The 25,725-nt window shown below is 39.2% G+C and overlaps 2 protein-coding genes and 1 long non-coding RNA gene across 4 annotated transcripts in view; 1 reads left to right on the top strand and 2 right to left on the bottom strand.

Moving 5' to 3' along the window:
* Nucleotides 1-6,918, bottom strand: part of LOC130555628 (rho GTPase-activating protein 6) — a 29,176-nt gene extending 22,258 nt beyond the window's left edge. Inside the window, exon 1 of one of the 2 annotated variants that reach the window (XM_057336007.1) lies at nucleotides 5,747-6,918. In XM_057336007.1, coding sequence (XP_057191990.1) covers nucleotides 5,747-6,220 — 474 coding nt within the window. In that variant the 5' untranslated portion in view covers nucleotides 6,221-6,918. The remainder of the gene's footprint in view (nucleotides 1-5,746) is intronic. The other variant, XM_057336005.1, reaches the window with a different exon arrangement.
* A 9,549-nt stretch (nucleotides 6,919-16,467) lies between these two features.
* frmpd4 (FERM and PDZ domain containing 4) overlaps nucleotides 16,468-25,725 on the top strand; it is a 51,528-nt gene continuing 42,270 nt past the window's right edge. The window contains exon 1 of the mRNA XM_057335727.1: nucleotides 16,468-17,384. Within this exon, the coding sequence (XP_057191710.1) occupies nucleotides 17,344-17,384 (41 nt within the window). The 5' untranslated portion in view covers nucleotides 16,468-17,343. The remainder of the gene's footprint in view (nucleotides 17,385-25,725) is intronic.
* On the bottom strand, nucleotides 17,397-25,565 carry LOC130555481 (uncharacterized). The gene is made up of 3 exons (XR_008963126.1): nucleotides 25,301-25,565; nucleotides 25,103-25,190; nucleotides 17,397-17,914 (listed from the first exon to the last, which is right to left on the bottom strand). It is a non-coding gene; the product is annotated as an uncharacterized LOC130555481 (long non-coding RNA).

Below are 25,725 nucleotides of genomic sequence, written 5' to 3'. Positions count from 1 at the left end.
AATCAATCTAAGAAAAATGAGGTATAAGATATAGAATTAAAATAGGAGATTGTTACCGTGAAATTTATCGTGACCGTGAAATAAAACTATTCATTCCGTGAAGTAGATTTTTGGTCATTCCGCCCAGTCTCAAGGGAATCGTGACATTGTCGCAATCTGTAATCTATTAATATTAATACACAAATTCCCCCTTTTTTCGTGTCAGTCGGCACGAGTTTCAATCCAAAGTATTTTAAAACACGCTCTCTTTCATATGTATAACTACATATCAACGCAATCTGATGGGAACCTATTTTACAAGGTGGCTCATTCGTGTGAATTCCTATTATTCCTACGATCTCATGGGTATGTTTGACTTTTTTCCCCTTGTGACGTCAGGTTTAGGGGCGGGGTTAGGGAAGCCATTTATTGTTGCTCGTGGAACTCGTATATCAGGTTATACATATATAAATGTACATACGCACGTGGTCAGTGTATTGAAAGTCGTGCTGAGTAACACGGAAAAATGGGGAAATAATAGATTCCAAATTGTTCCCTACGCCAGGAACTGCCTTGAGACCGTGTTGTTAAATCACCGAGCCCAAACAAGACTGACAGCGATGCTTTTACAACTGTCATGGTTCTGCCCACCTTGTCCTGCTTTTCTTGGCCTAGTGGCAGAACCATGATAGAACCTCTTGTTTTATGTGGAGAGTGACGTTTTGTCCCTGTTGGTCTTCCACTCTCCGGTGTGGCGTCTTTTTTCCCGCCCTTTCGTCTCCTCGTTATTGTTTGTTAATTAGTTCATGTCCTGCACCTGTCCCCTCTTGATTTATCCCCTTTATAATGCCCTTGTGTCTTCTGTCTCGTGCTGGTTCATTGTACTGTCGTGTGTGTGTCATATGTGGTGAGTTCCTGTCTTGTCAGTGTAGTTTAGTTATTTTGTATTTAATTCAAGTGTTGTCTTAGTCTGGTTAGGTGTAGTTAGTCTTTGGTGTCATGTTTTATACCCTTGTGTTTTGTTTTGTTACCCCCACGTGGGTCTTTGTTTTGTATGGTCTATAGTTTATTAAATGTCTTGTTAACCCCTTACCCGCTGTCTGCACTTGGGTCCTCTGTCATTGTCTCCGTGTCCTCACCACCCACGTTCATGACAACAACACTATTGACAAGACAAATGTACACAGTTTTCATTAATAAAAGCCGTCTTGTCACTTGACGAGGTATTTTCATATTATAGATTAAGAAACGAAGCCGGTTTATATCATTCTTGCGCTCTTAGAAACAATCCCAAATCCTTCAGTATTGTGATTTGGAGGCGTGGGGCATTTCTTCAGAGAAGGGTATGAATCTTCATCTTGCTAGTTCCCGAACCGTTTCTCATTTGCAAAAACATCATCGCACTAAACTCAAAGCTAGCGGACATCGGAGACATTTGAAGTGGGCTAAATGAATTCAGAATTCCAGCGTAAAGACTGAAATGAGAGCAGAATGTCTTTGGCACACATGGAACGATTTACTCAAAGGCCGGAGGGCAAAAAATAACAGGCCAGCAAATCTGAAAGCAAACAAACCTTCAACAGCTCATCTGGGGTCCTGAAAACTCCCAGCGCTGCTGGAGAGGAAAGATCCGAGTCTGCCTGAAATCATCATGTGTTTCTCTTTAAAGAAACAGCACACGCTCTTCTTCATTCAATCATCTCAAGTCATGACGTGTGACCACAGCACATACATGAGGTTTATTTCATGACAGTACACACATGTAACGTATGGTTCTTGTTTCATCCGCTCCACACGATTGGCTCAAATCTTTCGTGCGCTGGGGGTCGGAGATGAATGTCGCAATTCTGCCAAGATCTGACAAACCACCTCACCAAAACATGGAGTAACACACCGGCCAAAGACGATGAAGCACCTTGAAGTGCGTCAGATCTCACACACACATCTAACCTTCAAGCGTTCAGAGACGTTCTTCTCTTCATTGTGTTAAATCAATGCCGGGATTTTCTGTAAGCTCCTAGTCAATGAGATCATGAATAAAGTCACTTCGAGAGTGTTCACGACCAGTTTTATTCAGAAAATGTGACGTAGTTCTAATAGACACGAGAAAAAAACGGGTGGGAAAACGTTATGCGTTGTGAACTCGACTAGATTGTGAAAAGTGGGTGTTTTGTGGGAGGGGCTAAACATTATAAGAGGCCCGATGACATCAGACACATGACACACACACTTCATATCTGAACAATAAGAGCAGTAATGTGTGATAAAGACCGCCGCGGTCTCTCAGGGATTATTTCCCATCTATTAGAGGTAAACTGTTGGGATAATGTTGAAAACACCAGAGGTCTCGCTGAAGTGCTGTTGTGCTCCGCTGACAGTCTCCAGTGGGAAGAACTATGTGCACGCTCCGCTTTGCCAAAAAATCAGGTCACGCTGCTCCGCGGTGAGAAAAAGAAGCTGAAGGAAACTTCATGTAAACCAGATGTCACTTCAGTCAAGAACGCCACTCAGCTCTTATACGGCTCCTCTTAACAGAGTAAACTGCAGAAAAACCCCATCGGTCCTATCACGACTCTCAAACACCGAGAATCTATTCAAGTACCATTTCTTTAACCACTTTTACTACAAATACCATGGTTTAACTGTAGTAAAATCACTGGTTAACTTTCCAAACCACACACGGGATAAAGTAGATTACTGATTTGTATAATACCTGCATCAGCAATCAGATAAAACAACACATTATAATGTTTATTACAGTTAAGCACGGGCCGAATACCGCTCCCAAGGTATACCGCGGTTTGAAAAGTCACGGTTTTGACATCACTAAAAGTTTCTGTTATACCGTTCCAAAGGTACGAGCTGTTTTGTGCAGGAATCCATCAGGTTCTGTGCTATATTTTGTTTATGGTTAATTAGTTGTTTGCTCATCTGCATTTAATTGATTTCTATATATGTATGGATGAATGCATGCAAGTTTAATGACTGGAAATGCTTTTAAAAGAAGGGGTGTTGGGAAGCACTAATTTAACCTGACGTACTGCTCATGTTTACTACTGTTCCAAATATTTTGTGTTGCTTAAAAATCAAAACTATTGCGTTCAATGTTTTTTACTCGGACATTTAAAATAACACATTTTAAAGCTGCAACCCCAATACCGCCATACCGCGAACCCGTGATAGTTTGGCTTAAGGTTACCATACCGTCAAAATCTCATACCGGCCCATGCCTAATTTCAATTAACAATCCAAGTTAATTTAATAATAAATTAAATTGCATTTTACAACCGATGTGATTGCGGCTCATCCCATCAGAAATCAGTCGGAAACATCTGCTTTGTATTCTGTATTTTGGGACATTAGAGGTGCTTATATTTGGTCTCGGTGAGTCTAAACAATGGGCAATTTGACCAAAAATGGGGATGTATTTGAAAATGACTCAAAGCAACCCAGTAAAAGCGGAATTAAACCGAGACACATTAAAGCACTTCTCTTCTAGATCTAAACACTGTTAAGCTTTTAACTGAAACACTTCACCGTGAACTGGTCGACTTCAAGAACCAAAACATATCAAACTTATCTTTGTCTGCGCGAATGACCCGTCGTACCTACTCGAGCGTTAAAAAAGTCTTGAAGAACAATTCTGATTTAAATGTTTGGACCGTGACCAAAATCAGCCGTGATTCTTCAACAAATAAACCCCAAAAACCACGGGACTACAGTTACACAGGGTCACCATAAATGAACCATGGTTTTACTACAGTAACCATAGCTAAACACTGGCATTTGAGAAAACTGAGGTTGTGATCCGTTCCTTCAGACCGTCTCGTCTTTATCTGGTGTCTCTCCATCGGTTGCCATAGTAATGACTTAAACATCTAAATGACGCCAAGAAATGTGTGCTTTTCTTTTACAACGGTTACAAGCTACGCAGGAAAAAGTCAACGGAAACCAGATGAAAAACATCCTACTTGAGTCCAATCTGAATCCCATCGTGACCACACATGAGCAACAGCATCACTGGAGGAGAGACGGCTGTACTGACGGATGCTTATGCGTATATGTACTATAGTAAAAACCTTCTGATGCACTGAGACTTTAATAGAGTTTGCTTTGTTGACACCAGAGAACAGCAACATAAACTAGAGATTCCAGAGAGGTCAGGTGACCGCCGGAGGAGGACCAGGAACACACAAACATAGACAAATTTGGTGCTTCTCACTGTTGGCAAACTGTGCTAAAAAACACTTATTCAGGGCATGAAATTCATTTCTGAAACTCAATTCATTAGTGGGATAGCTCCCCCCAAAACTTTGAGAAATGTCTCAGTGTGTTCGTACAATGGAAGTCAATGGAGTTCAGTGTTGCTCGATTATCGACATTCTTCAAAATATCTTCTGTCGTGTTCGAAATGACACGAGAATGATGATGATGTCAATAAATGATGAAAGAATTCTAATTTTTGGGAGAACTATTCCTTTAATTTTGAGGTAGATGAAATGGCAAATAAATAGGTTAAACCTCCACAACGGCTCGGTACTTTTATGCCATTCAGAAACGTGCAAGACAATCATTTTCCATCAGCATCATTCCACTTATTCATATAGAGTTATTCATTATCCTCAGTCTGGTTCCTCTCGAGGTTTTTCTTTCAAATACCTCACCGTCCTATACTTTATTTCTTGCTAAAACCGCCTCCGAGTCACTCAAACGTTCAAAGTGGAAAGTTCTTCGCTCGATCATAAGACACTGAACACACGGAGACAACCTTGTTTGTAAAGCTGCTTTGACACAAATAAACACGACATGACCTCACAACCTTCCCCTTCAGTTCTGACCTCACACGCTCAAAAGCTCCAACAACAAAAAGTGGTCAACTGCACATCCCTAACCCAACACTTGTAAATAACATTTTCCTTCCTAAATACATTTCGCATCATGTTTGAGGTGAATAATGTAGGTGAACGTGTGTCGTCTCATCTGGCTTTATTCTAGAACACACAGGCTGCAGTTTCTCCAGAGATGCTATTGAGATGAAGAGAAACGCTAATGAATGAATCTCTTCAGGTAGAACAGAGCCTCCTGTCCTGTTCAAAAATAGCAAGCATCTGCAAGATCCAATCTGATTGGCTAGCGCCACACAACTTCCAGAAGTCAAAGTCCTGTTTACAAGGTACCACATTTATATACACTTCAGTTTACAATTTCATCCACAGAGATCAGCTGGACGTGATTGAGAAAACATCGGTTTTGATTCAATTCTCCACTCTTATTCAGCACATTGCAACTTTGTCTCTGAGGGCTGCACGTTGAATTATTGTCATTTTTATACAATAAATGGTATTGAGCGTCAGGTTCAATGGCTCGAGGAAACACCTTTAATAAACTCTGGATCAGTGAAACTCAATGCTTGTTCAATATCTTCAGTTATTATACCTCTGGGGTAAGTGTTTGTTTCGGATTGCTTGACCACACTGAATTCATTATCATATGTTGCTGTGGATCTTTAAAGCTGTGTTGCAGAACCAGAATGTGTAACACTTGGCTTGATGAAACCATTTGTTCATTTCAGAATCAGATTTTCATTCAATTGTCCTTTCCTACAAGCATGCATGAAAAGCAGGATTGCATTTCTTAACATTTGAAGGCCTAAAACTTCACTAGTCATCTGAGAAGTACCCTCCGCAAACTCGTAATGGTGCGCACATCTTGAACGTGTCAACAACAGCAGTTCCAGTTTGAACCCGCCGCATTTTTCTAGTCTTACCTCACTTTTATTATTGTGGGAAGAGATCTCCGAATGTGGCAACTTCCTCTGAAGCCACTTTCTGGGCGAGAAGATGCTGCTCGATCCGGCGAGGTTGAGCGACGCGTCCCTCGACGCGTTGCGTTTGCCGCTTTTGCAGTCATGGTGGATACTGATGGAGGACGACGCGTCCGAAGATGCGGATAAACTCGAGGTGGAGACGCGCGGGGTCGGTTTGGGGCTTTCGGGTGATGTTGGGCCACCTGTCGAGCAGTGGGACCTCTGGTGATCTCCGGACCCGCCGCAGCTTCCCATCAGCGCGGAATCCAGACTGCGCGTCTGACGCACTTTCTTCTTCACGCGTGTCTTCGACGCCGATGGCGAGCACGAGAAAACGCTGTTCAACAATCCGTGCGCGGACATCACTGCGCAAAAACGGCCGCGGACGCGCACGACAAAGCCATTAGAGGAAACGCGACTACATCTAAACGTCATTCATTACGATCTGAAATGAAACGAATTGTGTTTTCTCATCCATCTCCTCTGTAAATGTTTCCATGAGTCGTGCCAAAGAGCGCGTCTGTGAAGTTTCTCAACTATATTTGTGAACGCGCCTGTGCGCGGCGCTGCGCACCTCCATCGCCCGCCCCGCCGGAGCCGCTGTGTGTGTGCTTGTGTGTGCGTGCGTGTGTGTGCGCGTGTGTATGTGTGTTCATGTTTGTATATCCCGGTGGGGACCTAAACCTGAACGCACACCAACACATGGGGACTCGTGTCACTGTGGGGACCAAAATTGAGGTCCCCAGGGGCAAAAAAGCTTATAAATTGTACAGAACAATATTTTTTACAAATCTAAAAATGCAAAAAGTGTTCTATGATCTTTAGGTTTAGGGATAGGGTTAGGGATAGGGGATAGAATATACAGTTTGTACAGTATAAAAAACATTACGCCTATGGACTGTCCCCACGGGGATAGTAAACCAGACATGTGTGTGTGTGCGTGTGTGTGTCTGAACAAAAACACAAGTCAACTTCCAGTGTGCATGTGTGTGTGTGTCGTTCATTGACCTTCAGGGGAGTTAGTCTTACTTGTAAAGGATTTCTGTAGAGAATGTTCAGGGAGTAGTCCAGGGAGGTTCCCGTCTCATCCCAACTATCTAAATACTTTTTAACAAATTAAAACTACTTTTTAAACGATTTCAATTCAGATTTCTTACTACAGCTTTTCACAATGTTGCATTTCTGAACAAAAAGGTTTCATTTCTATAAAGATAAACACAGTATAAATAAGACATTTCTAGGTTAATTTTATATTTAATTGATTATTAAAAAACAGGTTATAAAAGTTTGTGAGACCCCACAAAGAGAGTTTTTTAACTTTAGATTTGCAACATATTCTACCAAAGTTTACATGATACCCCAGAGATTCCAGATGAGAGGTTATTATCTTGGTAGCAGATAAAGATCTTCAATGAGTTCCTTTAAAGTCGGTGAATGTAAACACATGAGGGTGCAACTGAAAGCATTTTTAGAAAGTCTTCATAAAGTCAAGATAAGGGATATACAAAAAAAACATTTAAATAAATCAACCAAATCGAGCTAAATGAAGATATATTTCACTCAATCCTAAAACACATAAGCATTTCATACGGATTTAAATCTATAGAAATTCTACGATTAACCTGGAATATTAAATATTCTCAAGACAAATGTTTATTGCCGAGCCTGGAAACCTAAAAAAGCCTGCAAAACGTTCAAGAATTTACATGATTGGCTTTACACATCCAGAGACAGACATTTTGGTTCGGCACAGTAACATTAAGTTACAGTTTCAAGTGAACAGGATTAAATGTCAAGTGGAGATGAAGAAATAAGAGTACGCAGTCACACCCATTCATACCATTATATTTTCTGTTTATTTCTGAAGTCTTGCTCAACTGATAGACGGATTACATAATAACTATTGCTTAAGATGTGAATGTGTGTTGGCACGTGAAAGATTATCACACAACAAACATGAATATACCGGTCTGGATACCAAACCAACATCAATATTTGTCAAATTATGATTTTTAGTTTTTGGACATTGCCACTATAACTGCAAATAATTAAAATGCAATTAACCCCAGTCGGTGTTGCAAAATAAATAGACTTCAATTCATAGGTTAGACTGCGATAATAATAAAATAATGTGCTGAATGCAATCCATATGTTTATGAAAATGTGTACAGTTTTTCTCGAAGTGTTTGTGAGTAAATGCCGCAATTCACAACAGAAATACAAAATGAGAAAACATTTGAGGAGACGTGATGATATATCTTGAAACAAGTATGTCAAATATATTTATGTAATTTAAATTTAATGTATAATAGATGACTAAATACACATTTTTCTTTATTTTAAAACACAAATCATTACATGTATAAATGTCATTTGTCACCTGTGGTGATGTGTTGTGTGTGATTCATCAGAATGACGTACACACCCGTATAATTAAGCTTTCTGAGATCTGTCCCGCATCTCTGATGTCAAAACTAAACGAATACCTTTCTATCTGTTCATTTCCCCTGTTTTGTGAGAAGCATTGAAGTAATAAGTGACGGGTTGCCAGTAAACTGCAATTCCATCATTAAACACTGAGAGGCGCTGTTGGGCAGTTTTAATGTCACATTTTCCTACTTTATTGCAAATTCCAAGAATTAAAGGGGCGGTTTCTTGGACAGGGATTATTTTAAACCAGGACAAGGCCTTAGTTAGAACGTTTTGAAAACATACTTTACAACAACAACAAAAAACAACACATTGCTTAAGACAAAACAATCTCACCGGTATATTTTAAGATATGCCTGTGCAAGGCACGTCTAACATTTAAGTTAGTCTGGGACTAAAGGCTTAAGCCCTGTCAGGAAAACAAGCCCTCAAATGCTGTTCCTCTCCACGCTGTAAAACTTTGCTGTAGTTTTGCAGCATGTCTGCCAGTAACTTACTGCAGATTTAATTTACAATTTTGTTTTAACCATAAACTTACCTATTTCTTATATTTTCTTTCATAAAACAAGACTAAATATATTAGGTCACTATTCTTGTTTTTTTAAGAAGTTTTAAATAGTTTACTATAAAACAAGACAACAATGCTTAGCAAGAATGTCATTTTTTGCAGTGTTGCTGTCTCTTCTTGCTCATTTTGAATCTAAAAAGTCAAAGTGTTTTAATTTTGATTCAAGTTTAACTCAAATAGGAAAATAGTATTAAGTAATTAAATCTACAGTAAGTTACTGGCAAACCTGCTGCAAAACTACAGCAAAGTTTTACAGTGCATAAAATGACTTAGAATTGGGAAAATGTTCATTCCCAGTCAATAATTTGTATTTTTACATGGACTCATTCTACTCTACCAGGTGAGAGCTTCATGCGTCACAATAAACTCCGTCAGATGCATTTCCAGACTCACAAAAGCAAAAGTAATGCGCTGTAAACCGCAGCAGTTCCTCGTGACAGTATACAATTACTCCAGGTTTAAACATGAAGGCTAAAAAAGATTCAGCTCTCAGCGATCCGTAACACTGAACAGCTCACAATCGGTCGTTATTTACTCATGTTCATATCTGTTTTTAACCTGTGCGCTGTTGTTTTTCTATGGAACATAAATAAGATGCCTGAATGCCTCCTGTATATCTTTGTGGCTTTTGTTTTGTTTCGTGTGTTTACAGTCAATAGAGAATGATGCTACGTATGACGTCAGAAGACGTTCATCATGAGTCATATGATCAGTGAGACACTTTTATAGTGTTTGACAGGACAGGGTCACTACGATCTGAATGATTCTTCGAAAGACAGCACACTCACAAGAGTGTAAGTAATAGAACGCTTGTTTTTGAGTCAATAATGCCTTTCATTTCAACACTAACATTAACCTGGAGGAAATGATGAAATGAATGATTTACTGTAACTCACGTGTCTGTCGCTGATAACAGACTCAGAAGACACATCACGCTGGCATGATTAAGGTGTGAGATGTGAGGGCTGTGATTCGCACACACACACACACCGCAGTGACAGGACACACGCCAGAAGAACACACATGAACTGACGAACTGTCACTCAAACCCCGCCAGGCTGTGAAATATAGAGCATTTCAAGACATAAACAACACCGGTCCAGTTTCTTACCACGACACAAAAAATATATAAGAAAGAAAACCCACAAAACACATAGAACTGAACTGAAAGCTTAAACCGGCATTTTATAACTTAATTATATATGTGAAATAAAAAAGTGCTTTTGGACCAGTGTTGTTTCTGTCATGGTCTATAGACCCCTTTATGGCCAGCGTCACGGCATTAGCTGGAGGCCAATACAAACCAGCACAGATTGGGCTACATAAGGAGTCTCAAATATCATCTTGTTGTGTCGTTTAGTGCCACAATCCACAGAATACGGTCTCCAATTTGATATTTTAACACATACCTGCTGCCATAGCCAAACAAAAACACTGACGACAGCTGTAGTCAAATGGAATAAAACGAGCGGACTGAACAGAAACGATGTTTCACTTCTTAACACTTAACAGAAAAAACGACTGTCTTTTGTTGGTGTGGATTATGATTTGTGTATTAAAATATCTCAAGTATGCCCAAATCAGAAACTGGGGAACAAGGTTATTTTTCACGTAGCGTTAACTTTTGAACATATAGGGTAAGCTAGCTAACTTTGTTTGTTATACAACTAGCAGTTAACTCCCTGTTGAAAAAGACAGCATATGCTGGGTTAGGTATGTTTTGATGCTGGTTTGACCATCTTGAAGCAGCACAAACCAGCAAACCACAATCAAAACATATCAAACCAGCATACGCTGGTTTTTTCAACAGGGCTATCGGCCAGAAACTAAACAAAGGAAACTGTTTGTCATCTCTTTTTCATTAGTCCTAGACAGTGAGTGACCTTACATGTTCAAATTTAATCTGATTTTTTCTAGTCATTGTCAAAAAGCAAGCAAACAAAACGTGCTACCTAGCATTAGCAATGCGGACAGGTGCATCTTTCTGCCTCCACCTAAGCTCCGCCCACAAAAAAGCGTCACAACGTTTCCTAACAGTAAAGGCATCTATAGGGGGATTTGGGGGGAGATTATGTGTTTGTTTTATTAACTGAGTGGGAGGGCAAGGGGTGGAGTGAACGGCTGGTTGCAATTCGCAACCTTGCCGCTAGAATTCTCTGACTGGACCTTTAACTCAGATATACGTGTAACGATGCGACTGAGGCAAGGTTAGATCCAAACGTAGGCAGCAAATAATCATGAAACAACATCCAGGCCGGGTCAAAACACAGGTACAAAAGGAAACCACTTGGTAATGCTGTCAGGACAAACAATCCTTCACAGTGAATAAAACAATGAACAGGGTTTAAATAATCCAGGTGTGGTAGTAATCAGTCTATAGCAGGGGTTTGTGGGAAATGAAGTCTTGAATGCATGGAAAAAGTGTGGGATGGAGTGCCCTCTGCAGCACACTCCAATTGGTGATTACGTCACGATACGATAAAGAAGTCAATCGCAACTTACGTTTCATTGTGACTTTAAGTAGTGGAAATGAAGCCCGCCCTTAACCCCACCCCCAACCCATCGCTGTAAATAAAGCAAATTGTACCAAAATGAGTAAATGACATTCTACATGTTTCTACAAACTAGCAACCTTGTAAAATAGTTACAAGTTTCCATGAGATTGTGTTGGTTTTATAACACGTTGTCTTTATGCAAAGGTACCTTCTATAAAGCTTTGCTGAAAAATATATTTCAAATTTATATATTTAAAAATGTATTATTGAATAAATAAAAATATATTTAATAATAAAAACATTACATAAAAACTACAGTTTTATATAATCCATATTATTTCTAAACACAACTTTCCCAGCTTTATTCACACATGATTTCTGCATCTCACCTCATTCTCATTCTCTTTTTGTGACGTTAATAGCGTTCCGTGAGCATATTGATTTTCTCTCCCGCGTTTCACATAATTGCTAGATACTGTGAACCCAATACTCTCTGTGTGCGGCTGCTGCTGGCGGCCAGCAAGAGAAATGTGTGGACATTAGAGAAAGAATCAATAAGAGTAACAGGATCCTCTCATTTCTCACTCCTGTCAGAGATCTGGAGTAAAGTGCTGGTAAAAAATGTGAGGCCGTGCACATCTGGTGGAAAACAGCTGCGACAGAATTACCACAGACAGTAACGTGCGGTGATACAGCGAGTGATACAGCGAGTTTGAGGACAGTCGGATTTGAAACCATAGCAACCGAGGAAGCGTGATGAATGTGATGTCATACAGGTTGCATCAGCATGCACTACATCATCTGGTGATGTCACTGGAAACACACAACAGCTCTTCTCTATCTACACCGAATATGCCAAGAGCCAATCAGACAATGATGTGATTTGTGGGCAGGACTACTTGTTTGGCTAACCAATGGAGAAGTCTTTTGAACAACCTACGTTGTTACTGCAGAATTATGAAAAGACTTAGACACTTGAAAACAAACACATACACAGTGACATGTTTTGTTTTGATGATGTTTTACATCAAAACATGCTGACAACTGGAGCTGACAACTGGAGTTCCTCAGGGATCAGTTCTTGGGCCTCTCCTCTTTTCTATATACACCACCTCCCTGGGTCCATTTATTAAGGCAAATGGGTTCTCAAACCATTTTTATGCAGATGATAAGCAGCTGTTTCTCTTTCCAGCCAGATGGCCCCACCATCTCCGCCCGTGTCTCTGCCTGCCTTCTGGACATTCAGATGTCATTGGTTCATAAAGACATTTAAGTGTAACACATAGTTAAAATGTAGTTGAGACGTATAAAAAGGAATAACAGAAGTGGAGTCCCGATTGTAGATGTGGAACTGGGGATGGAGGAGGGTAATTTGCTCCTGAGCAACGCTAAGCTGCTATTAGCTGAATGAATTTTAAAACGCTGTGATTACGTTATATTTCAATAGGTAGAGGAGCATCAGCTGATGCGAGCTTGACTCACGTGACCCGCCAGAACTAACGCTACACGCTCGATTTCTGGTGAAGCTTGTTTTCGGTAGGGCATCTGATATGCCTAAAGAACTTTGCACACTACTGTATGATTATCACCAGACAATAAAACGCACAAAATACACACAAACACAACGTCAGAGACACTCACCGGTCAGCGGTTTTTACTTGGGCTGGTAAATGCCCTAGCAACCATCTAAAAAACCCTAGAAACCAATGCCCTAGCAACCACCTCAGAACACCATAACATGCACACAGAACATCAAACAACACCCAGGAAACCACCTAAACCATCCTAGTAACCACATAGCAACATCCTAATATAACCCAGAACATGGCAACTGAAGCAGTGCAGGAGTATAACTTTAGCTTCTGCACAGCAGTTCTTTAGATATTGTTCAGTTTTATTTGGTGATGCGGACAATCAACTATAAATGAAAACATACAGTAATGAGATGATGCAGACATTCACAACGTGAAAGACTGACTGATGAACACAAACACATCACTGAATATTCCTCAGTGACACATTCACTTCACAACTCTCTCTCTCTCTGTGTGTGCGTGTGTGTGTGCGTGCGTGTGTGTGTGTGTGTGTGTGTGTGTGTGTGTGTGTGTGTGTGTGTGTGTGTGTGTGTGTGTGATGGAAAAGCAGGCCACTGTTGGTCATGCTGTGTTCCGTTGCCCTGGGGTTCTGTCATGAATGAAGATCTTCATGTTAAATAATCATTTCAGAGGAAAAAGATCATATTATTTATATTTGACTGAGCGTTTAAGAGCTCTTTGAGGTTATAAATGAATGGGATGAAAACAACAATGAAACTTAAAAATATTGATTGTGGTTATTGAAAGAGAATGGAGAGGAATTACATAGTGTGATCAAAAAGGTTTTTCTAGAGCACACATTTCATAACCATAAACCATTAAAACCCTTTCTGCCGAGAAGCTACTGAATATTTACAAAGCCAAAAATACAAAAAACAATCTGACCCAATAGAGGTTCATGTTGTAACAGTGTGGGGTAACTTGTCACCGTAAAAATAAATCGTTTTTCAGCTACGCTTTAACAATAAAGGAATAAATTCAACAAAATATAAAATGCTAATGAATTTACACTGACCAAAACAATCATTTGGTGTTTCTGTAATGATTAAAAATATGAAACTAATGAACGTTTAAGCACAAAAAGCTGTAAAAACGAACAGGAAGGCTGTTCATGTTTTATGGATTTAATACAGTATAAACATAAAGCTATATTATTTATTATTATTATATCAAACAAAGTTTTAGTATTAAACACGGAGCGCCTCAATCCCAAACAATAATTTATATAACTCCTCCCAAATAAAAACAATTCTAATAATCACTTTCTTGTGTTTAAGCTTCTCTACACTTTCATTTGGTCAACTGCGTTATGTAATCTCGCTCTCAGAGTTCCCAGAATGCCTGTGTGCTGTCCGCATTAAACTTCACAAGTAATGGAGGACTTCATCTGCTTCACACACGAGGAAGCGCAAAATAATGTTGACTGCAGATAAATCACTTCAGCCGTCTGCGTCAGCTCTGCGTCGTGACTTCACTAACACACGTTTCTTTTGTCTTCTCATATTAAAGTATTCTGTAATACAGTGTCAGATCTTTAGACGATAAAAGAGCTGAATTCAGAACTCACTGTAAGGTCACATTATGCAGATTTCATGCGTCAACATACATATGAATAATCATGTAGATTAATGCCAGATGAGTGAATCTGAATGATATAATCAGCGGAACATACAGTACAGCACACACATCGAACACATCCTCAACGAGTCTGAACACTCACCTGGTGTCTATTGTACGTTTGTACACACATTTCGAATGTTATCGTTCTGACTGAATAAGCGGTGCTCAAAAGCATTGTTAAAGCAACATAGGTCAGCCAAATATGAGAATCTCTCTTCCATCTCAGTTAAACACAAATTTATATTAAAACGCTGCCGTGTCATCTTCTTATACAGGGCCCAACCGGTGGAGGTTCCAAAAAGTAATGAAGACTATTTCAGCGGTTTAATAAATGTCTTCTAAAGTCAAGCGATAGGTTTGTCAGAGAATTCAATCATATTTTTAGCTTAGCAAACAATTCCAAATCACTAACAGTGTTCAATAACACATTGCTTTGTTATAGAATTCACAACAATCAAGTGGCAAGTTAAACAATCTATACATGCAAATTGATAAAAACCGAATAGGTTGGAAATTAAAATGTAATATTATGTTCAGTTCAACCAATAGGATTAAACTTCGTATTGTAAAACAATCGCCATAGCTTTGAGATACATATTTGACATTTTTTTTGTTTTGTGTTATGCTACACATTGATACATCGCTGCACTCCTAGTATCCATGGCAACATACAGATCAGAGTAATTGTCATATGCATGTTTCTGTGTTGTTTTGGAGCTTCACCATGTTGACCTCCATAACATCTTTACTTTTTCATGTCTTTAACTAAAGAAAAGAAGTCATATTCATTTGTGATGACATGGGGGTGAATAAATGATGAGAGGGTTTGGTTGAAGGAGGTGACAAACGCTGTATGGTGGTATGAAAAGGGGGACAAGAACAGAAAAACTGGGATTGTACATCACGCAGCAAAAGTTCCATTAGTGCGGATCTCACCTCTTATGTGGATGTGTTAATGTAATGCAGTCGGTGTAAAGTGCTCTCAACTTCTGTTAAACGCCGCTAAATACATGAAGACCATTTACAATTTACCATCTACAGAAGATCTGATTAGTCTGGAAGAAATTACATGATTATATTACCCTAACATCATCACAGCACCTCCACACTTTGTAATGGTCTCCTTCAGGTGTTTTGTTCCATTACCTGGAAAGCGAATGACTCTTAAATGAATAATTGGTGAAGCAGGGCCGAGCGCAGACATTCTGGACCAAACCGAAAAACAACCGCACCCGAAACCTTCTTCAACATCAGTGTGTTTGTGATCATCTGGTTTGCGGAGTCTGAGATCATTCTTCACTCGTGTTGTTCCTGTAGATCAACCGAAGGAGCGCCGCGTCAGCAACACAAACCTCATGGCTTCACTTCTCAATGAATCTGATCAAACGGGGTGAAAATCGGACCAATGGCAGCTGGAGGAAACTACCCATAAGGAAACCGCAGATCTCTTTAATATCTCAATTATTTCTCATAGACATCAACGAGATTAAACAGAGAGCAAATGGAAGCTTTTGCTTAAAAGGACAGTTTAATATAAAATCAAAAAAATCTGTCATCATTTACTCACCCTCAGATAGTTCCAGACCTCTACAAATGTCTCTGCTGAGCACAAAGAAGATATTTGGAAGAATGTCAGTAACCAAACAGATCTCATCCCCCAATTACAGCCCTAGTATTTATTTTCCCTACTATGGCAGAACTTGGGGGATGAGATCTGTTTGCTTACTGACATTCTTCCAAATATCTTCCTTCGTGTTTAGCAAAACAAAAACATTTATAAAGGTTTAGAACAACTTGAGTGTGAGTAAATGGTGACAGAATTTGCATTTTTGGGTGAACTGTTCCTTTAGGTTTCATCTGTGTCACCTGAAAAAAAAAAAAGATTCGGAAATCTGATAATTCAATTCAATTCAATTCAATTTTATTTATATAGCGCTTTTCACAATGTGCATTGTTCCAAAGCAGCTTTACAGGAGCAAATAAGAAAAACACAGAAAGGTAAAACACAGCACAGTGCATGGTGTTTATAGACCAAGCAAGATCATTATAATAAATAATATCTAATAAATAAATGAATAAATAAATAAATGCAGTCTCCCGGTGAGCAAGCCAACACTGCACTGCTCTGCTGTGGCGAGGAACCCAAACTCCAATGATGAATAATGGAGAGAAAAAAAACCTCGGGAGAAACCATATATAAATGTCTCTGTCATGACAGTTTCACATGAGATGTCAACAATGTGTCAAAGTGAGCTCAGATTTGTCATCAAAAGTCAATATTATTGAAGATCAAACATCTCACATCAAATTGAAGAGAAACATCAGAGACTATGTTGACACTTAAATAAAACACAACTGAGAACTTCATCAAATCTCTTGAGAAACAACTGAGCAATAACATTTCCATTGTGACTTGATGTGTCATAAGACACATGATCAGTAGTGATTTGTACAGTGAGTGTGTTGATATGGAGCGTCTGAACGCGTCTCTACTGCGGGCACTACATGTCCTCCTGCAGCGGTCGGCCAATCAGAGGACAGCTGCCGCATTGATCCCTGTGGCTTACTGATGCGCTGGCCCGTAATGTGATGGAGTTTCATTACCCATGCAGAAGAGACGATGTGTCTCTCTCTCTGTCTCTGTCTCTCTCTCGAGGCACTACCCCCACATCCAGACTGGGACAGTCTCCGTGTGAACAGTTAGTTGGTCGGGTTAGCTCACATGCTGACATTTTATCTGACTGCCTGTGTCTGTAAGATGCCCATCTGAGACACACAGGACCGGACCGGACCGGATGCAAGCGGGATTTACTGAAGGGACAACAAAACAAACAACGGCTTGCCGAAGACATGGAGGCGAGCGAAGAACTCGACGTTTTCACGGTCATACAGTAAGTTTGTGATTGATCTTAAACCTTTGTGTAACACGCTGACTTCTCTATGTGGATTGACGTCCACCTGAATCAAACTTTTAGGATGTTGTAGAAGATTTTCAGGACTGTAATTGACTTCAATGCTTATTCTTCAGAAATCAGATGCTCACATTTATACTCCATGTAAAGTGACATACAGTGCATTTGAAATCTACTCTTTTTTTGATCGGTTTCTGCGCTCTCTGGGATTCAAACCCGTGACCTTTGTGCTGCTGATGCGATGTTTTATCAGTTCTGCTATAGAGGAACACACAGGCCATCCAGTAGAAACCCAAAACACAAGACCTTTTTTAAGGTTCTTCAGCTGTCACACCGGCAGAACCTTTAGAACCTCACGTCTCAAACACATGTGATGAACCTTCATGTAGTCTGAGTCAAAGTTTCTTCTTGTTTGTGTGGTTTTGTTTGCGGTCTTTGTGGATGGGAGAAGAACACAATCTGATGACGAAGATCAAGTCTTCAAAGTTGATGAAAGAACCATTTTTTGGCTGAAAACATTTCAAACATTAGAAAAACCATTGTGTTCACAAAAGGATCTTAGTAGTCGAAAAATGACAGTAAGATTATAAAACAGTAAGAAAGAAATGACTCTTTTAAGAACCTTTGGCATCGCTGTGAAGAATCGGTTCGGTTGTAGCACCTTTGTTTTAAGAATGTCGAATAAAGTTTGACACACAACCTCTGACATCAACAACACAAGATTTCTTCCTTTCCTTTAAAAGTTGCTTGTCTGTTTATTTCGCTGTGTTTATATAAATGGAGTGTAGAACGTTTGCTTCTGACCGCTGACCTTCTCATAATGTTTCAATATTTAGTCTGAATCAAGAAAACCATTTCTCTGTGCAACCGAGACGGCGTTTACTAGTGCAATTTCCTTTAAAAACCCAGAACTCTTGCTACGGTTACGCCTGGCGTTTACACTACTCCAGAAAACAAAGACTTTTGGAAACGCTGCAGAGCCCGTTTTAGTTTGAAACTCGGGGGTCGTGTTTCTGTGTAAAGGGAGGAAAACGGAGACTTTAGAATACGCAGGCGTGGTTGCCCACATTCGCGCACTGATTGGGTCATCATCTGTATCTTTCGTTAAGCCTCGGTCATATGAAGCCCCATTACTCTACCTGAAGGGGACAATGATCAGCCTCGCAAAGACCGTGTAAACAACAGGCTTGTTTGACTTCACGGATCGACACGGTGACATTACAGCAACGCGAGAGAGAATAGAGCCGTATGCTTTTAAATCGTGCTCGCAGTACTGCGATGTCATCCGTCCACGGGTCTGCGTGCGTGGTGCTGGATAAAATCAAACAAGCCTAACATGGATTACCTCATCTATCCACATGAAGACGTCCTTGCTTTTCCTCGCCATCATGTTCATTTTGTACTGGCTAGTAACCAACGGTCATCAACAACCAACCTATATACAACTATTTACATGTGTGCATATGCCCAGCGTGTCTGAATGTTTGTTAAACGCAGTTTTCGCACGACAACTTGTAAACAACACCTGACCCGTCATCCTCTGAATGTTTTCTGACAAATGCAAACTTACCAAATGGGCAAGTCCAGCGTTATGGATGTGACATAAAAACGCTCAGGGAATGTACAGTATTTGTTACCAATATACTGAACCCTTTGTATATTTAACTGAACCCTTGTTGATAGAGTTTAAACATCAGAAAAATGTCAGTCCATAAACAAGTTTCCTATTTTAAAAAGGGAAATAAACCTGCGTTATGGATGTGACAAAAAAAGACACGTTTTTTGGACATTTTCATGGAATTGCCCAAATGATATTTTGCTCTTTTCTGAAGCACGTCTGTGGATGTCTGGCATGTTTTCATATAGGTGTGAACAGTAGGAACCCTTAAATTTGCACCAAGAAAAATGAATATTAAAAACATTAATTCACTTGCGTGCTGATTCAGGTCACAGTGTGTTGTATTAAAGGAACAGTTCAGCCAAAAAGGGTGGGTAAATGTGTGCTATAGGGTAATGTTATCAGTTATAAATTCTCTCCGTTCAGTTGACTGTGAAAAGTGTTTCACTCCATTATTCACAGTCTCTGCGGTTTCTAATCATGTTACTGAGAAATGTCTTTGAGGAGAAATGACAGATAAATGCTTTAACATCACACTTCATTCCAGCTGACACGGTTATAATATCCATTTAATTTTTATCACCTCATTTTACTGACATTTGCACCACATTTACTGAATCATCCAGCCGATTCACATTTGACACTCAAAGCAATGCACTCTTACAGATAAACATATCTTAAACGGTTCTTTGTCCGGCTGCGGTTCAATAAAGAACCTTTAGCACCTTTGTCTTTAGGACTGTAAAGGGGCGGGGCTTAGCAAGAGTTTAACTTTTTTGTGTACTTTTATAGTGTCACAAATATTGTTAAAGTACTTACAGAGACGAAACAGTATCATCAGGTCACGAACGCTGATGATGATGCACACAAACCTGGCCTCATGAGGAATACACACAATAGCAAAGTGTCCAAAGTATCTGGTCTGATGAGCTCAGCACCGTTCAGTTGTTCTTAGTGCAGATGAACACTTGACAAGAGCTGACCGATATATCAGATATTACGTGTTATTGAGGCCACGTTTACACGATGAAAAACGGAAAAGTTTTTCCTTTGCGTTTTGGAAAAGTTTCACGTACACATGACAGCGTTATCAAAACGGTCTGCATCTACACGAATCCAGGATAACGGATAAAATGCTGTAGTATGCACGCCAGGCCAGTGGATGGCGATGTTGTTGTGTAAAGAAACAGGATGTGCCTTGGCACAAGCACAGTTATAAGGCAAGAGTGCTTTTTAATACTGCTGGTCGACCTATATGTGTGTTTAAAGTCTGGCTCCGCTGGTCTTATTGGTGCAAATCCACATTTTGCCGGGGAAACGTTAATACACAGTCGAGCAGCGAGAGCTCACAGCACGGGAAGCCGCCATATTGTTTTGGCTATACTCGCGCGTAATACGCATACGCGTGACGTCATGGTTTTAAGAAAGTTCTGTCTTGCGGTTTACACGGAAACAAAAAAGGCAGCATTGCACTTTGAGACCCGTCTTAAAAAGTTTGCGTTTTCAGTCACCCAAAACGCCGTTTCCGTCTACACGAACGGCCAAGACGCATACTTTTTTTGTGTTTTCAGTTGAAAACGGTCTCGTGTAAACGGCCCTGAGATGACTGTGTTCAAGATATCAAATGAAAGAACACTGTGAGCAGAGTAGCTCAAAATGAACACAAGCAGGTGACACAGGTGTGGAAAGAAAAATGGGAGTGAATGATGAATTATTAAAAAAATAAAGAATTCACAATCTGTAAGATTGGTTTTCTAAAAACAGATACTACACAAAATCACATCATTTGCTAGGTATGCAGAAAGAAAATCGAATTCATCACATCAGGCAACATTTACATGTGTTCACTTCAGATTAAAACACTGTGTCTCTGTTGAGCGGTTCTGAGAAAAGTGAAGACAATTAAGACACAACAGTGAGTGGGTTTACATGCACAGGTCTTTGCACATACAGTCCGAAATTTTCGTATGTTTTTTTATAAAAAAAAATTGAATTGAATTGAAATCTGAATTGTCAAAACGCCTCTCAAAATACTTGCTACGGATGCGAAAAACGCAGAAAATCGAACCCAGTCCGAATTCTTTTATCACAACGTGAGGTCGCATTTATTTTTTAACGTGCGGAAATTTCAGATGCAAATTATGCTTATTAAGCTGAAAAAAGTAAGGTCATGTAGACGCGAAAAACGGTTTTCCTTTATCGGGGAAAGCTCATAAACAGCATTAGCAAAACCAGCCCAACAGATGTTTTTTTACCCATTACGCCGATTTCGCGCTGCATGTCTCGAAATTCGGTCCCCTTTAGGACCCCGCGTGATTCTGTTGCCTAGAAGAACTTCTAATGGGTACTCTTTTTAACGCCTGATTGCAATTCTTACAAAATTACATTACGATTTAAGTCGCTAGTACTTCGTTAAAATGACCATTGTTGTCTTTTTCACTAAATGCTTCATATAATAGTACATCCTTGAGGCTATGGGATGTGAAATCAAACAAATCTCGTTCTTACTGTTTTAGTTATTCACTATAATAATTAGTAATAAATAGTAATTTTAAAATATCAAAAGTGATGTTTTTTGTGTGTTAAGCTGGTGTTGACCCAGAATTACTGGCGTGTATGTTACATCAAGCTTATATGCTCATATGTTTTTGGTAAACTTAAATTTTAATATGTAATTTTAATGCTTTTATTTTACCCAGCGTATTTAGCTCGCTAGAAGCTAACACAGCTTCGATTAGCCATACAACAACATATTATTGAGATAGCAACTTTGTGATCAGGCATTACAACTACCTACTAATTCATGCCCTAAGCGGACACAATTCACACGGGTACCGAATTTGACACCGGGTTTCTCTCAGTTTTATTTATGTGCGCATGTCTGACGGCTCTCACTAAATCCTTGGTGTTTCGAGTCTGACGTCATCACGCAACAGTGTTTTTTTTGGGCGATTTTAACAATCATAGGCAGTTTAGATGGTTAGAGTAAGGTTAGGGTTAGGGTGTGGGTTAGGGTAAAGGTTTCGTAAGACTTGAAACACCAAAGATTTAGTCAAAACCAACAAGCCACGCCCACGGATCTGAGTCGAAACACCAAGGATTTAGTGAGAGCCCATATCTGACAGTGCAATAGTCCCAAACGGAAGTAAAAGTAAAATAATGCATAAAAGTCCGCTCTCGAATCATGCAGTTGATGTGGAAACGGTGAAATGAAAAACTATTGTTGCATATGCAGGTACTGCGGACATGAGAAGAGATATAAAAATACAACTTCTGACCGTTTTCCCGCTGCATTTTTAACGACTAAACAGACTATCGATGGTGACGTCACTGCACGCGAGAAACCCGGCAAGTCTCAAACGTCCATGTAAACGCGGTTTTCTGCGTAGCCGGTTTATTGATATGCATGTAAACAAGTGAGAACAGGTTTCTTTTATAAGATGATTTTTGATCGATATCCGTTTATTTTGTGCATGTAAACGCACTCAATGATTCTCTTGCTCACAAAATCTCTTCTGAGGCTTTATGTAGAAATGCAAACATGACTGACTAATAGCAAGACACAGTTTTACACACGTTACTGCTATAAGAAAGATTATTGTGTGGAGTCTTAAAAGGCATGAAAATCCGTCAAAGCTTCAGAGCACTTTAGGAAAAGCAAACGAAGACTCTTTCCGTCACAATCAAAAGAACACAAATGATACCTTATCTTCTGCACAACAACAATAAAGCTAAACTTGTTGAGATTTGTTTTTGCGTTGTGTCATTGTTTTCATATATAAAGTGTATGAAATTTAACAGTGATCTGAATCTCGAAAAAGGTTTTGTCTTCACGACTTCTATACTCCGAAACATCACACAGATTGGCTCAAGTATTTGCTGAATTAAAGTTGGGACGGATTTAAAGAATCCACATTGGTGATGGTGAATGAATGAAATGAGTTGGTTTGACTGAGAAGAGTTGAGGACACACCGAGCGGAGAGAAGCCGGTTTCTGTCCATGTGCCTGTGTTTCTTGACCTTAATATTCCCATCCGCTTGTGTGTTACGTCTGACTGACACACATTTTAGTATATGCAGAGCTCTAAATACACAACACTATAAGATTGTGTGCGTGTGTGTGTGATGATTGTCTAAAATGCTTTGGGCTTATCATGACCTAAATATTGTGTCAAATATTCTGAGCTTTCCATGTCTGGCGTAATCATTCAAAGTTTGTTGAAAATCAAATTATTACTTAGCAAAGAATGAAGACAGACAGACAGTATATGATCAGAAGAGATGATGATGTTTGACTGCTTCTCTCTTCACTGAAGGAAAACGCTTCAATACATTGTTCTGCTGCCTGCTAATGTCCGAATTTGACTCATCGTGACACATTTTTAACACAAACTACACACACAGAATATACGTCTGAAACACAATGGCATTATACATTCCATGCACTAATAATATTTCATATTATAGCAAACTATATCCAGTCGTTCGTTAGTTAATACTTTTATTTTTAAGAAGAATCACTAAACCACCAGAAGAAGTAAATGCATTACAGCGTCTGTCTGCATGTGTGCATTATGGTGTTGGCTTTCCATCCTGTGGCACGGTATCACATATATCCTCAACGCATCAATAACACACATTACAAATATTAGCACTGCCCTAAAGTGCATGTACAATACATTTACAGTCCGTTATTTAACTACTAACCTGTCTGTGATATATCGTCTACACTGATCTTAACTGGTCATCTGACTGATATTGATATGCTGCAAAGAGGCTTTTAAATAACATGTGACAGGACACAAAAATGGACATGAATGACAAATTATGATGATAGATTTTTATCTTTCGCTTTCCTTTAAATAAATTGCTGTAACACTTAGAAAAGGCAGAAACTAACACAGATGGAGTGAAACGCTTTTTACAGTCAATTAAAAAGAAAAAAGGCCCATTTGATAGTAATAATAGCGCAACATGACTATATTGTTCATAGTCAGTGTGAACTCTTTGATAAGCATCACATTTGTGACCTGAATCAGTATCTTGCATTAATTCAGAATGTGCACAGGTCACAGGAGAGTTTTCTGGTATCATTCTTCAGAATGTAGACTCATAAGAAACATTTGGAGCTGAAGAAACCAAACACACAGTCAATTTTCTTCAGATGTGTTACAAACCAAATGGCAATTATTTCTCATTGCACTTCAAGGCATTTCAATAACTTGGCAAACCAACGCTGGCATTTTAATATTAAACTGTTGCTTTGTGACAGAGTGAGCTATTATACACCGTCTCCTCAATGTCCTCTGTCCCAATTTCTGATTCTATGCCGCTCTCTGAATCACATTGAGATTATTGATGAGGCTGTTTGATATTCTGTCAGGACAACACAGTAACGCTCGTTACTTCAGCAAGGCAAATAATCTTTTGTCGTATTTATTACAATCCTTATCTATAATCAAGGCCACATTTTTAATACCACAAATAACATGGTAAAAGCTCCGTTCCTCAATGCATTGACTATAAATCTTTATGCATCCGATAAAAATATGATTATTTTATTGTAGTTCGCTTTGGTTAATGATCAATTTAAAACCTAAAATTCAAATGAATCACAATTAGTTAAGGTAGGATCAAATATTTATAAGAATAAAGATCAGTTGTCTACCCAAATATTCACAACTCTACTGAGGACTGTAGTAAACCTTCAGAAAGCCTAGAAACAGCCAAACTGACAGCCAAATTTACTTTTTTTAAACACTAGCAACCTCTATAATAAAATAGAAAACTGTCTAAATTATTAAAGCTAATAAATCATATCCACATTAAGCTATTCGACAATACAACTTTGACAACTAAAAATCCTATCATTATGCATTTTCACTGTATTTTAGCTTAATTCGTTTTTGATTCAATTCATAAACGCTATAAAAAATTGACATTGGCAAAAACATACTGCAACAAAAACATGTTATATTATAACCTGCTGTTTTAAGGAAAAGAAAAGTCATAAATACAGAACAAATTATGCTTTTATAAAGGACGCTTTTACAATGAAATGAAACATTACAAGACTCACCTGCGTCACGTGGTCCCTGTGTTTTGTGTTGAATTTCATCATCAAATGTTTCGTACTGTCACAGTCCAGACAATCACAGCACAGGCAACTAGAATAACGACACTGTATCATAAACACAACAAATATTCAACAACAAACTAAAATGTGTCATTTCTTGAACCGCAGATTGTTCGCTGACAGGTTTCTCAAACCTCTTACCGTGGTTGTACTAGCCAGTGTAGCCACGCCCCACAACACGCCATTGGTTAAATCTTGTTGCGTTGAGATTGGCTTGGTTTATAAAACAAAACAATTGTAAATCACATAATTTAATATCACCTTTTATCATGCCGTTTATTTACACATTATTAATGCCTATAATATAATTTAAACGTTTAACATGTCTCATTAATATTGTCGAATGTGCGGTCACGTGTGCGCGAGTCTCTGCATCCACCAGAGATTTTAACCATTTTTTAAAATAAAATTTCATCAGGACAGACAATGTCGAAAGAAATATGGGCATCTTCAAACAAAACGCTTATCTTTCAACTTTCTCTTCATCGCCTCATCAGCCGACTCCTCCCACTCTTTATCTGCTCCTCCTCCGCTCTCCCCCACGCGCTTCTGGGTCCACCGTGGTC

Source organism: Triplophysa rosa, linkage group LG6 (assembly GCF_024868665.1).
Source record: "Triplophysa rosa linkage group LG6, Trosa_1v2, whole genome shotgun sequence".
In the NCBI taxonomy this organism is placed as follows: Eukaryota; Metazoa; Chordata; class Actinopteri; order Cypriniformes; family Nemacheilidae; genus Triplophysa; species Triplophysa rosa.
This window is presented reverse-complemented; position numbering and strand designations above follow the sequence as displayed.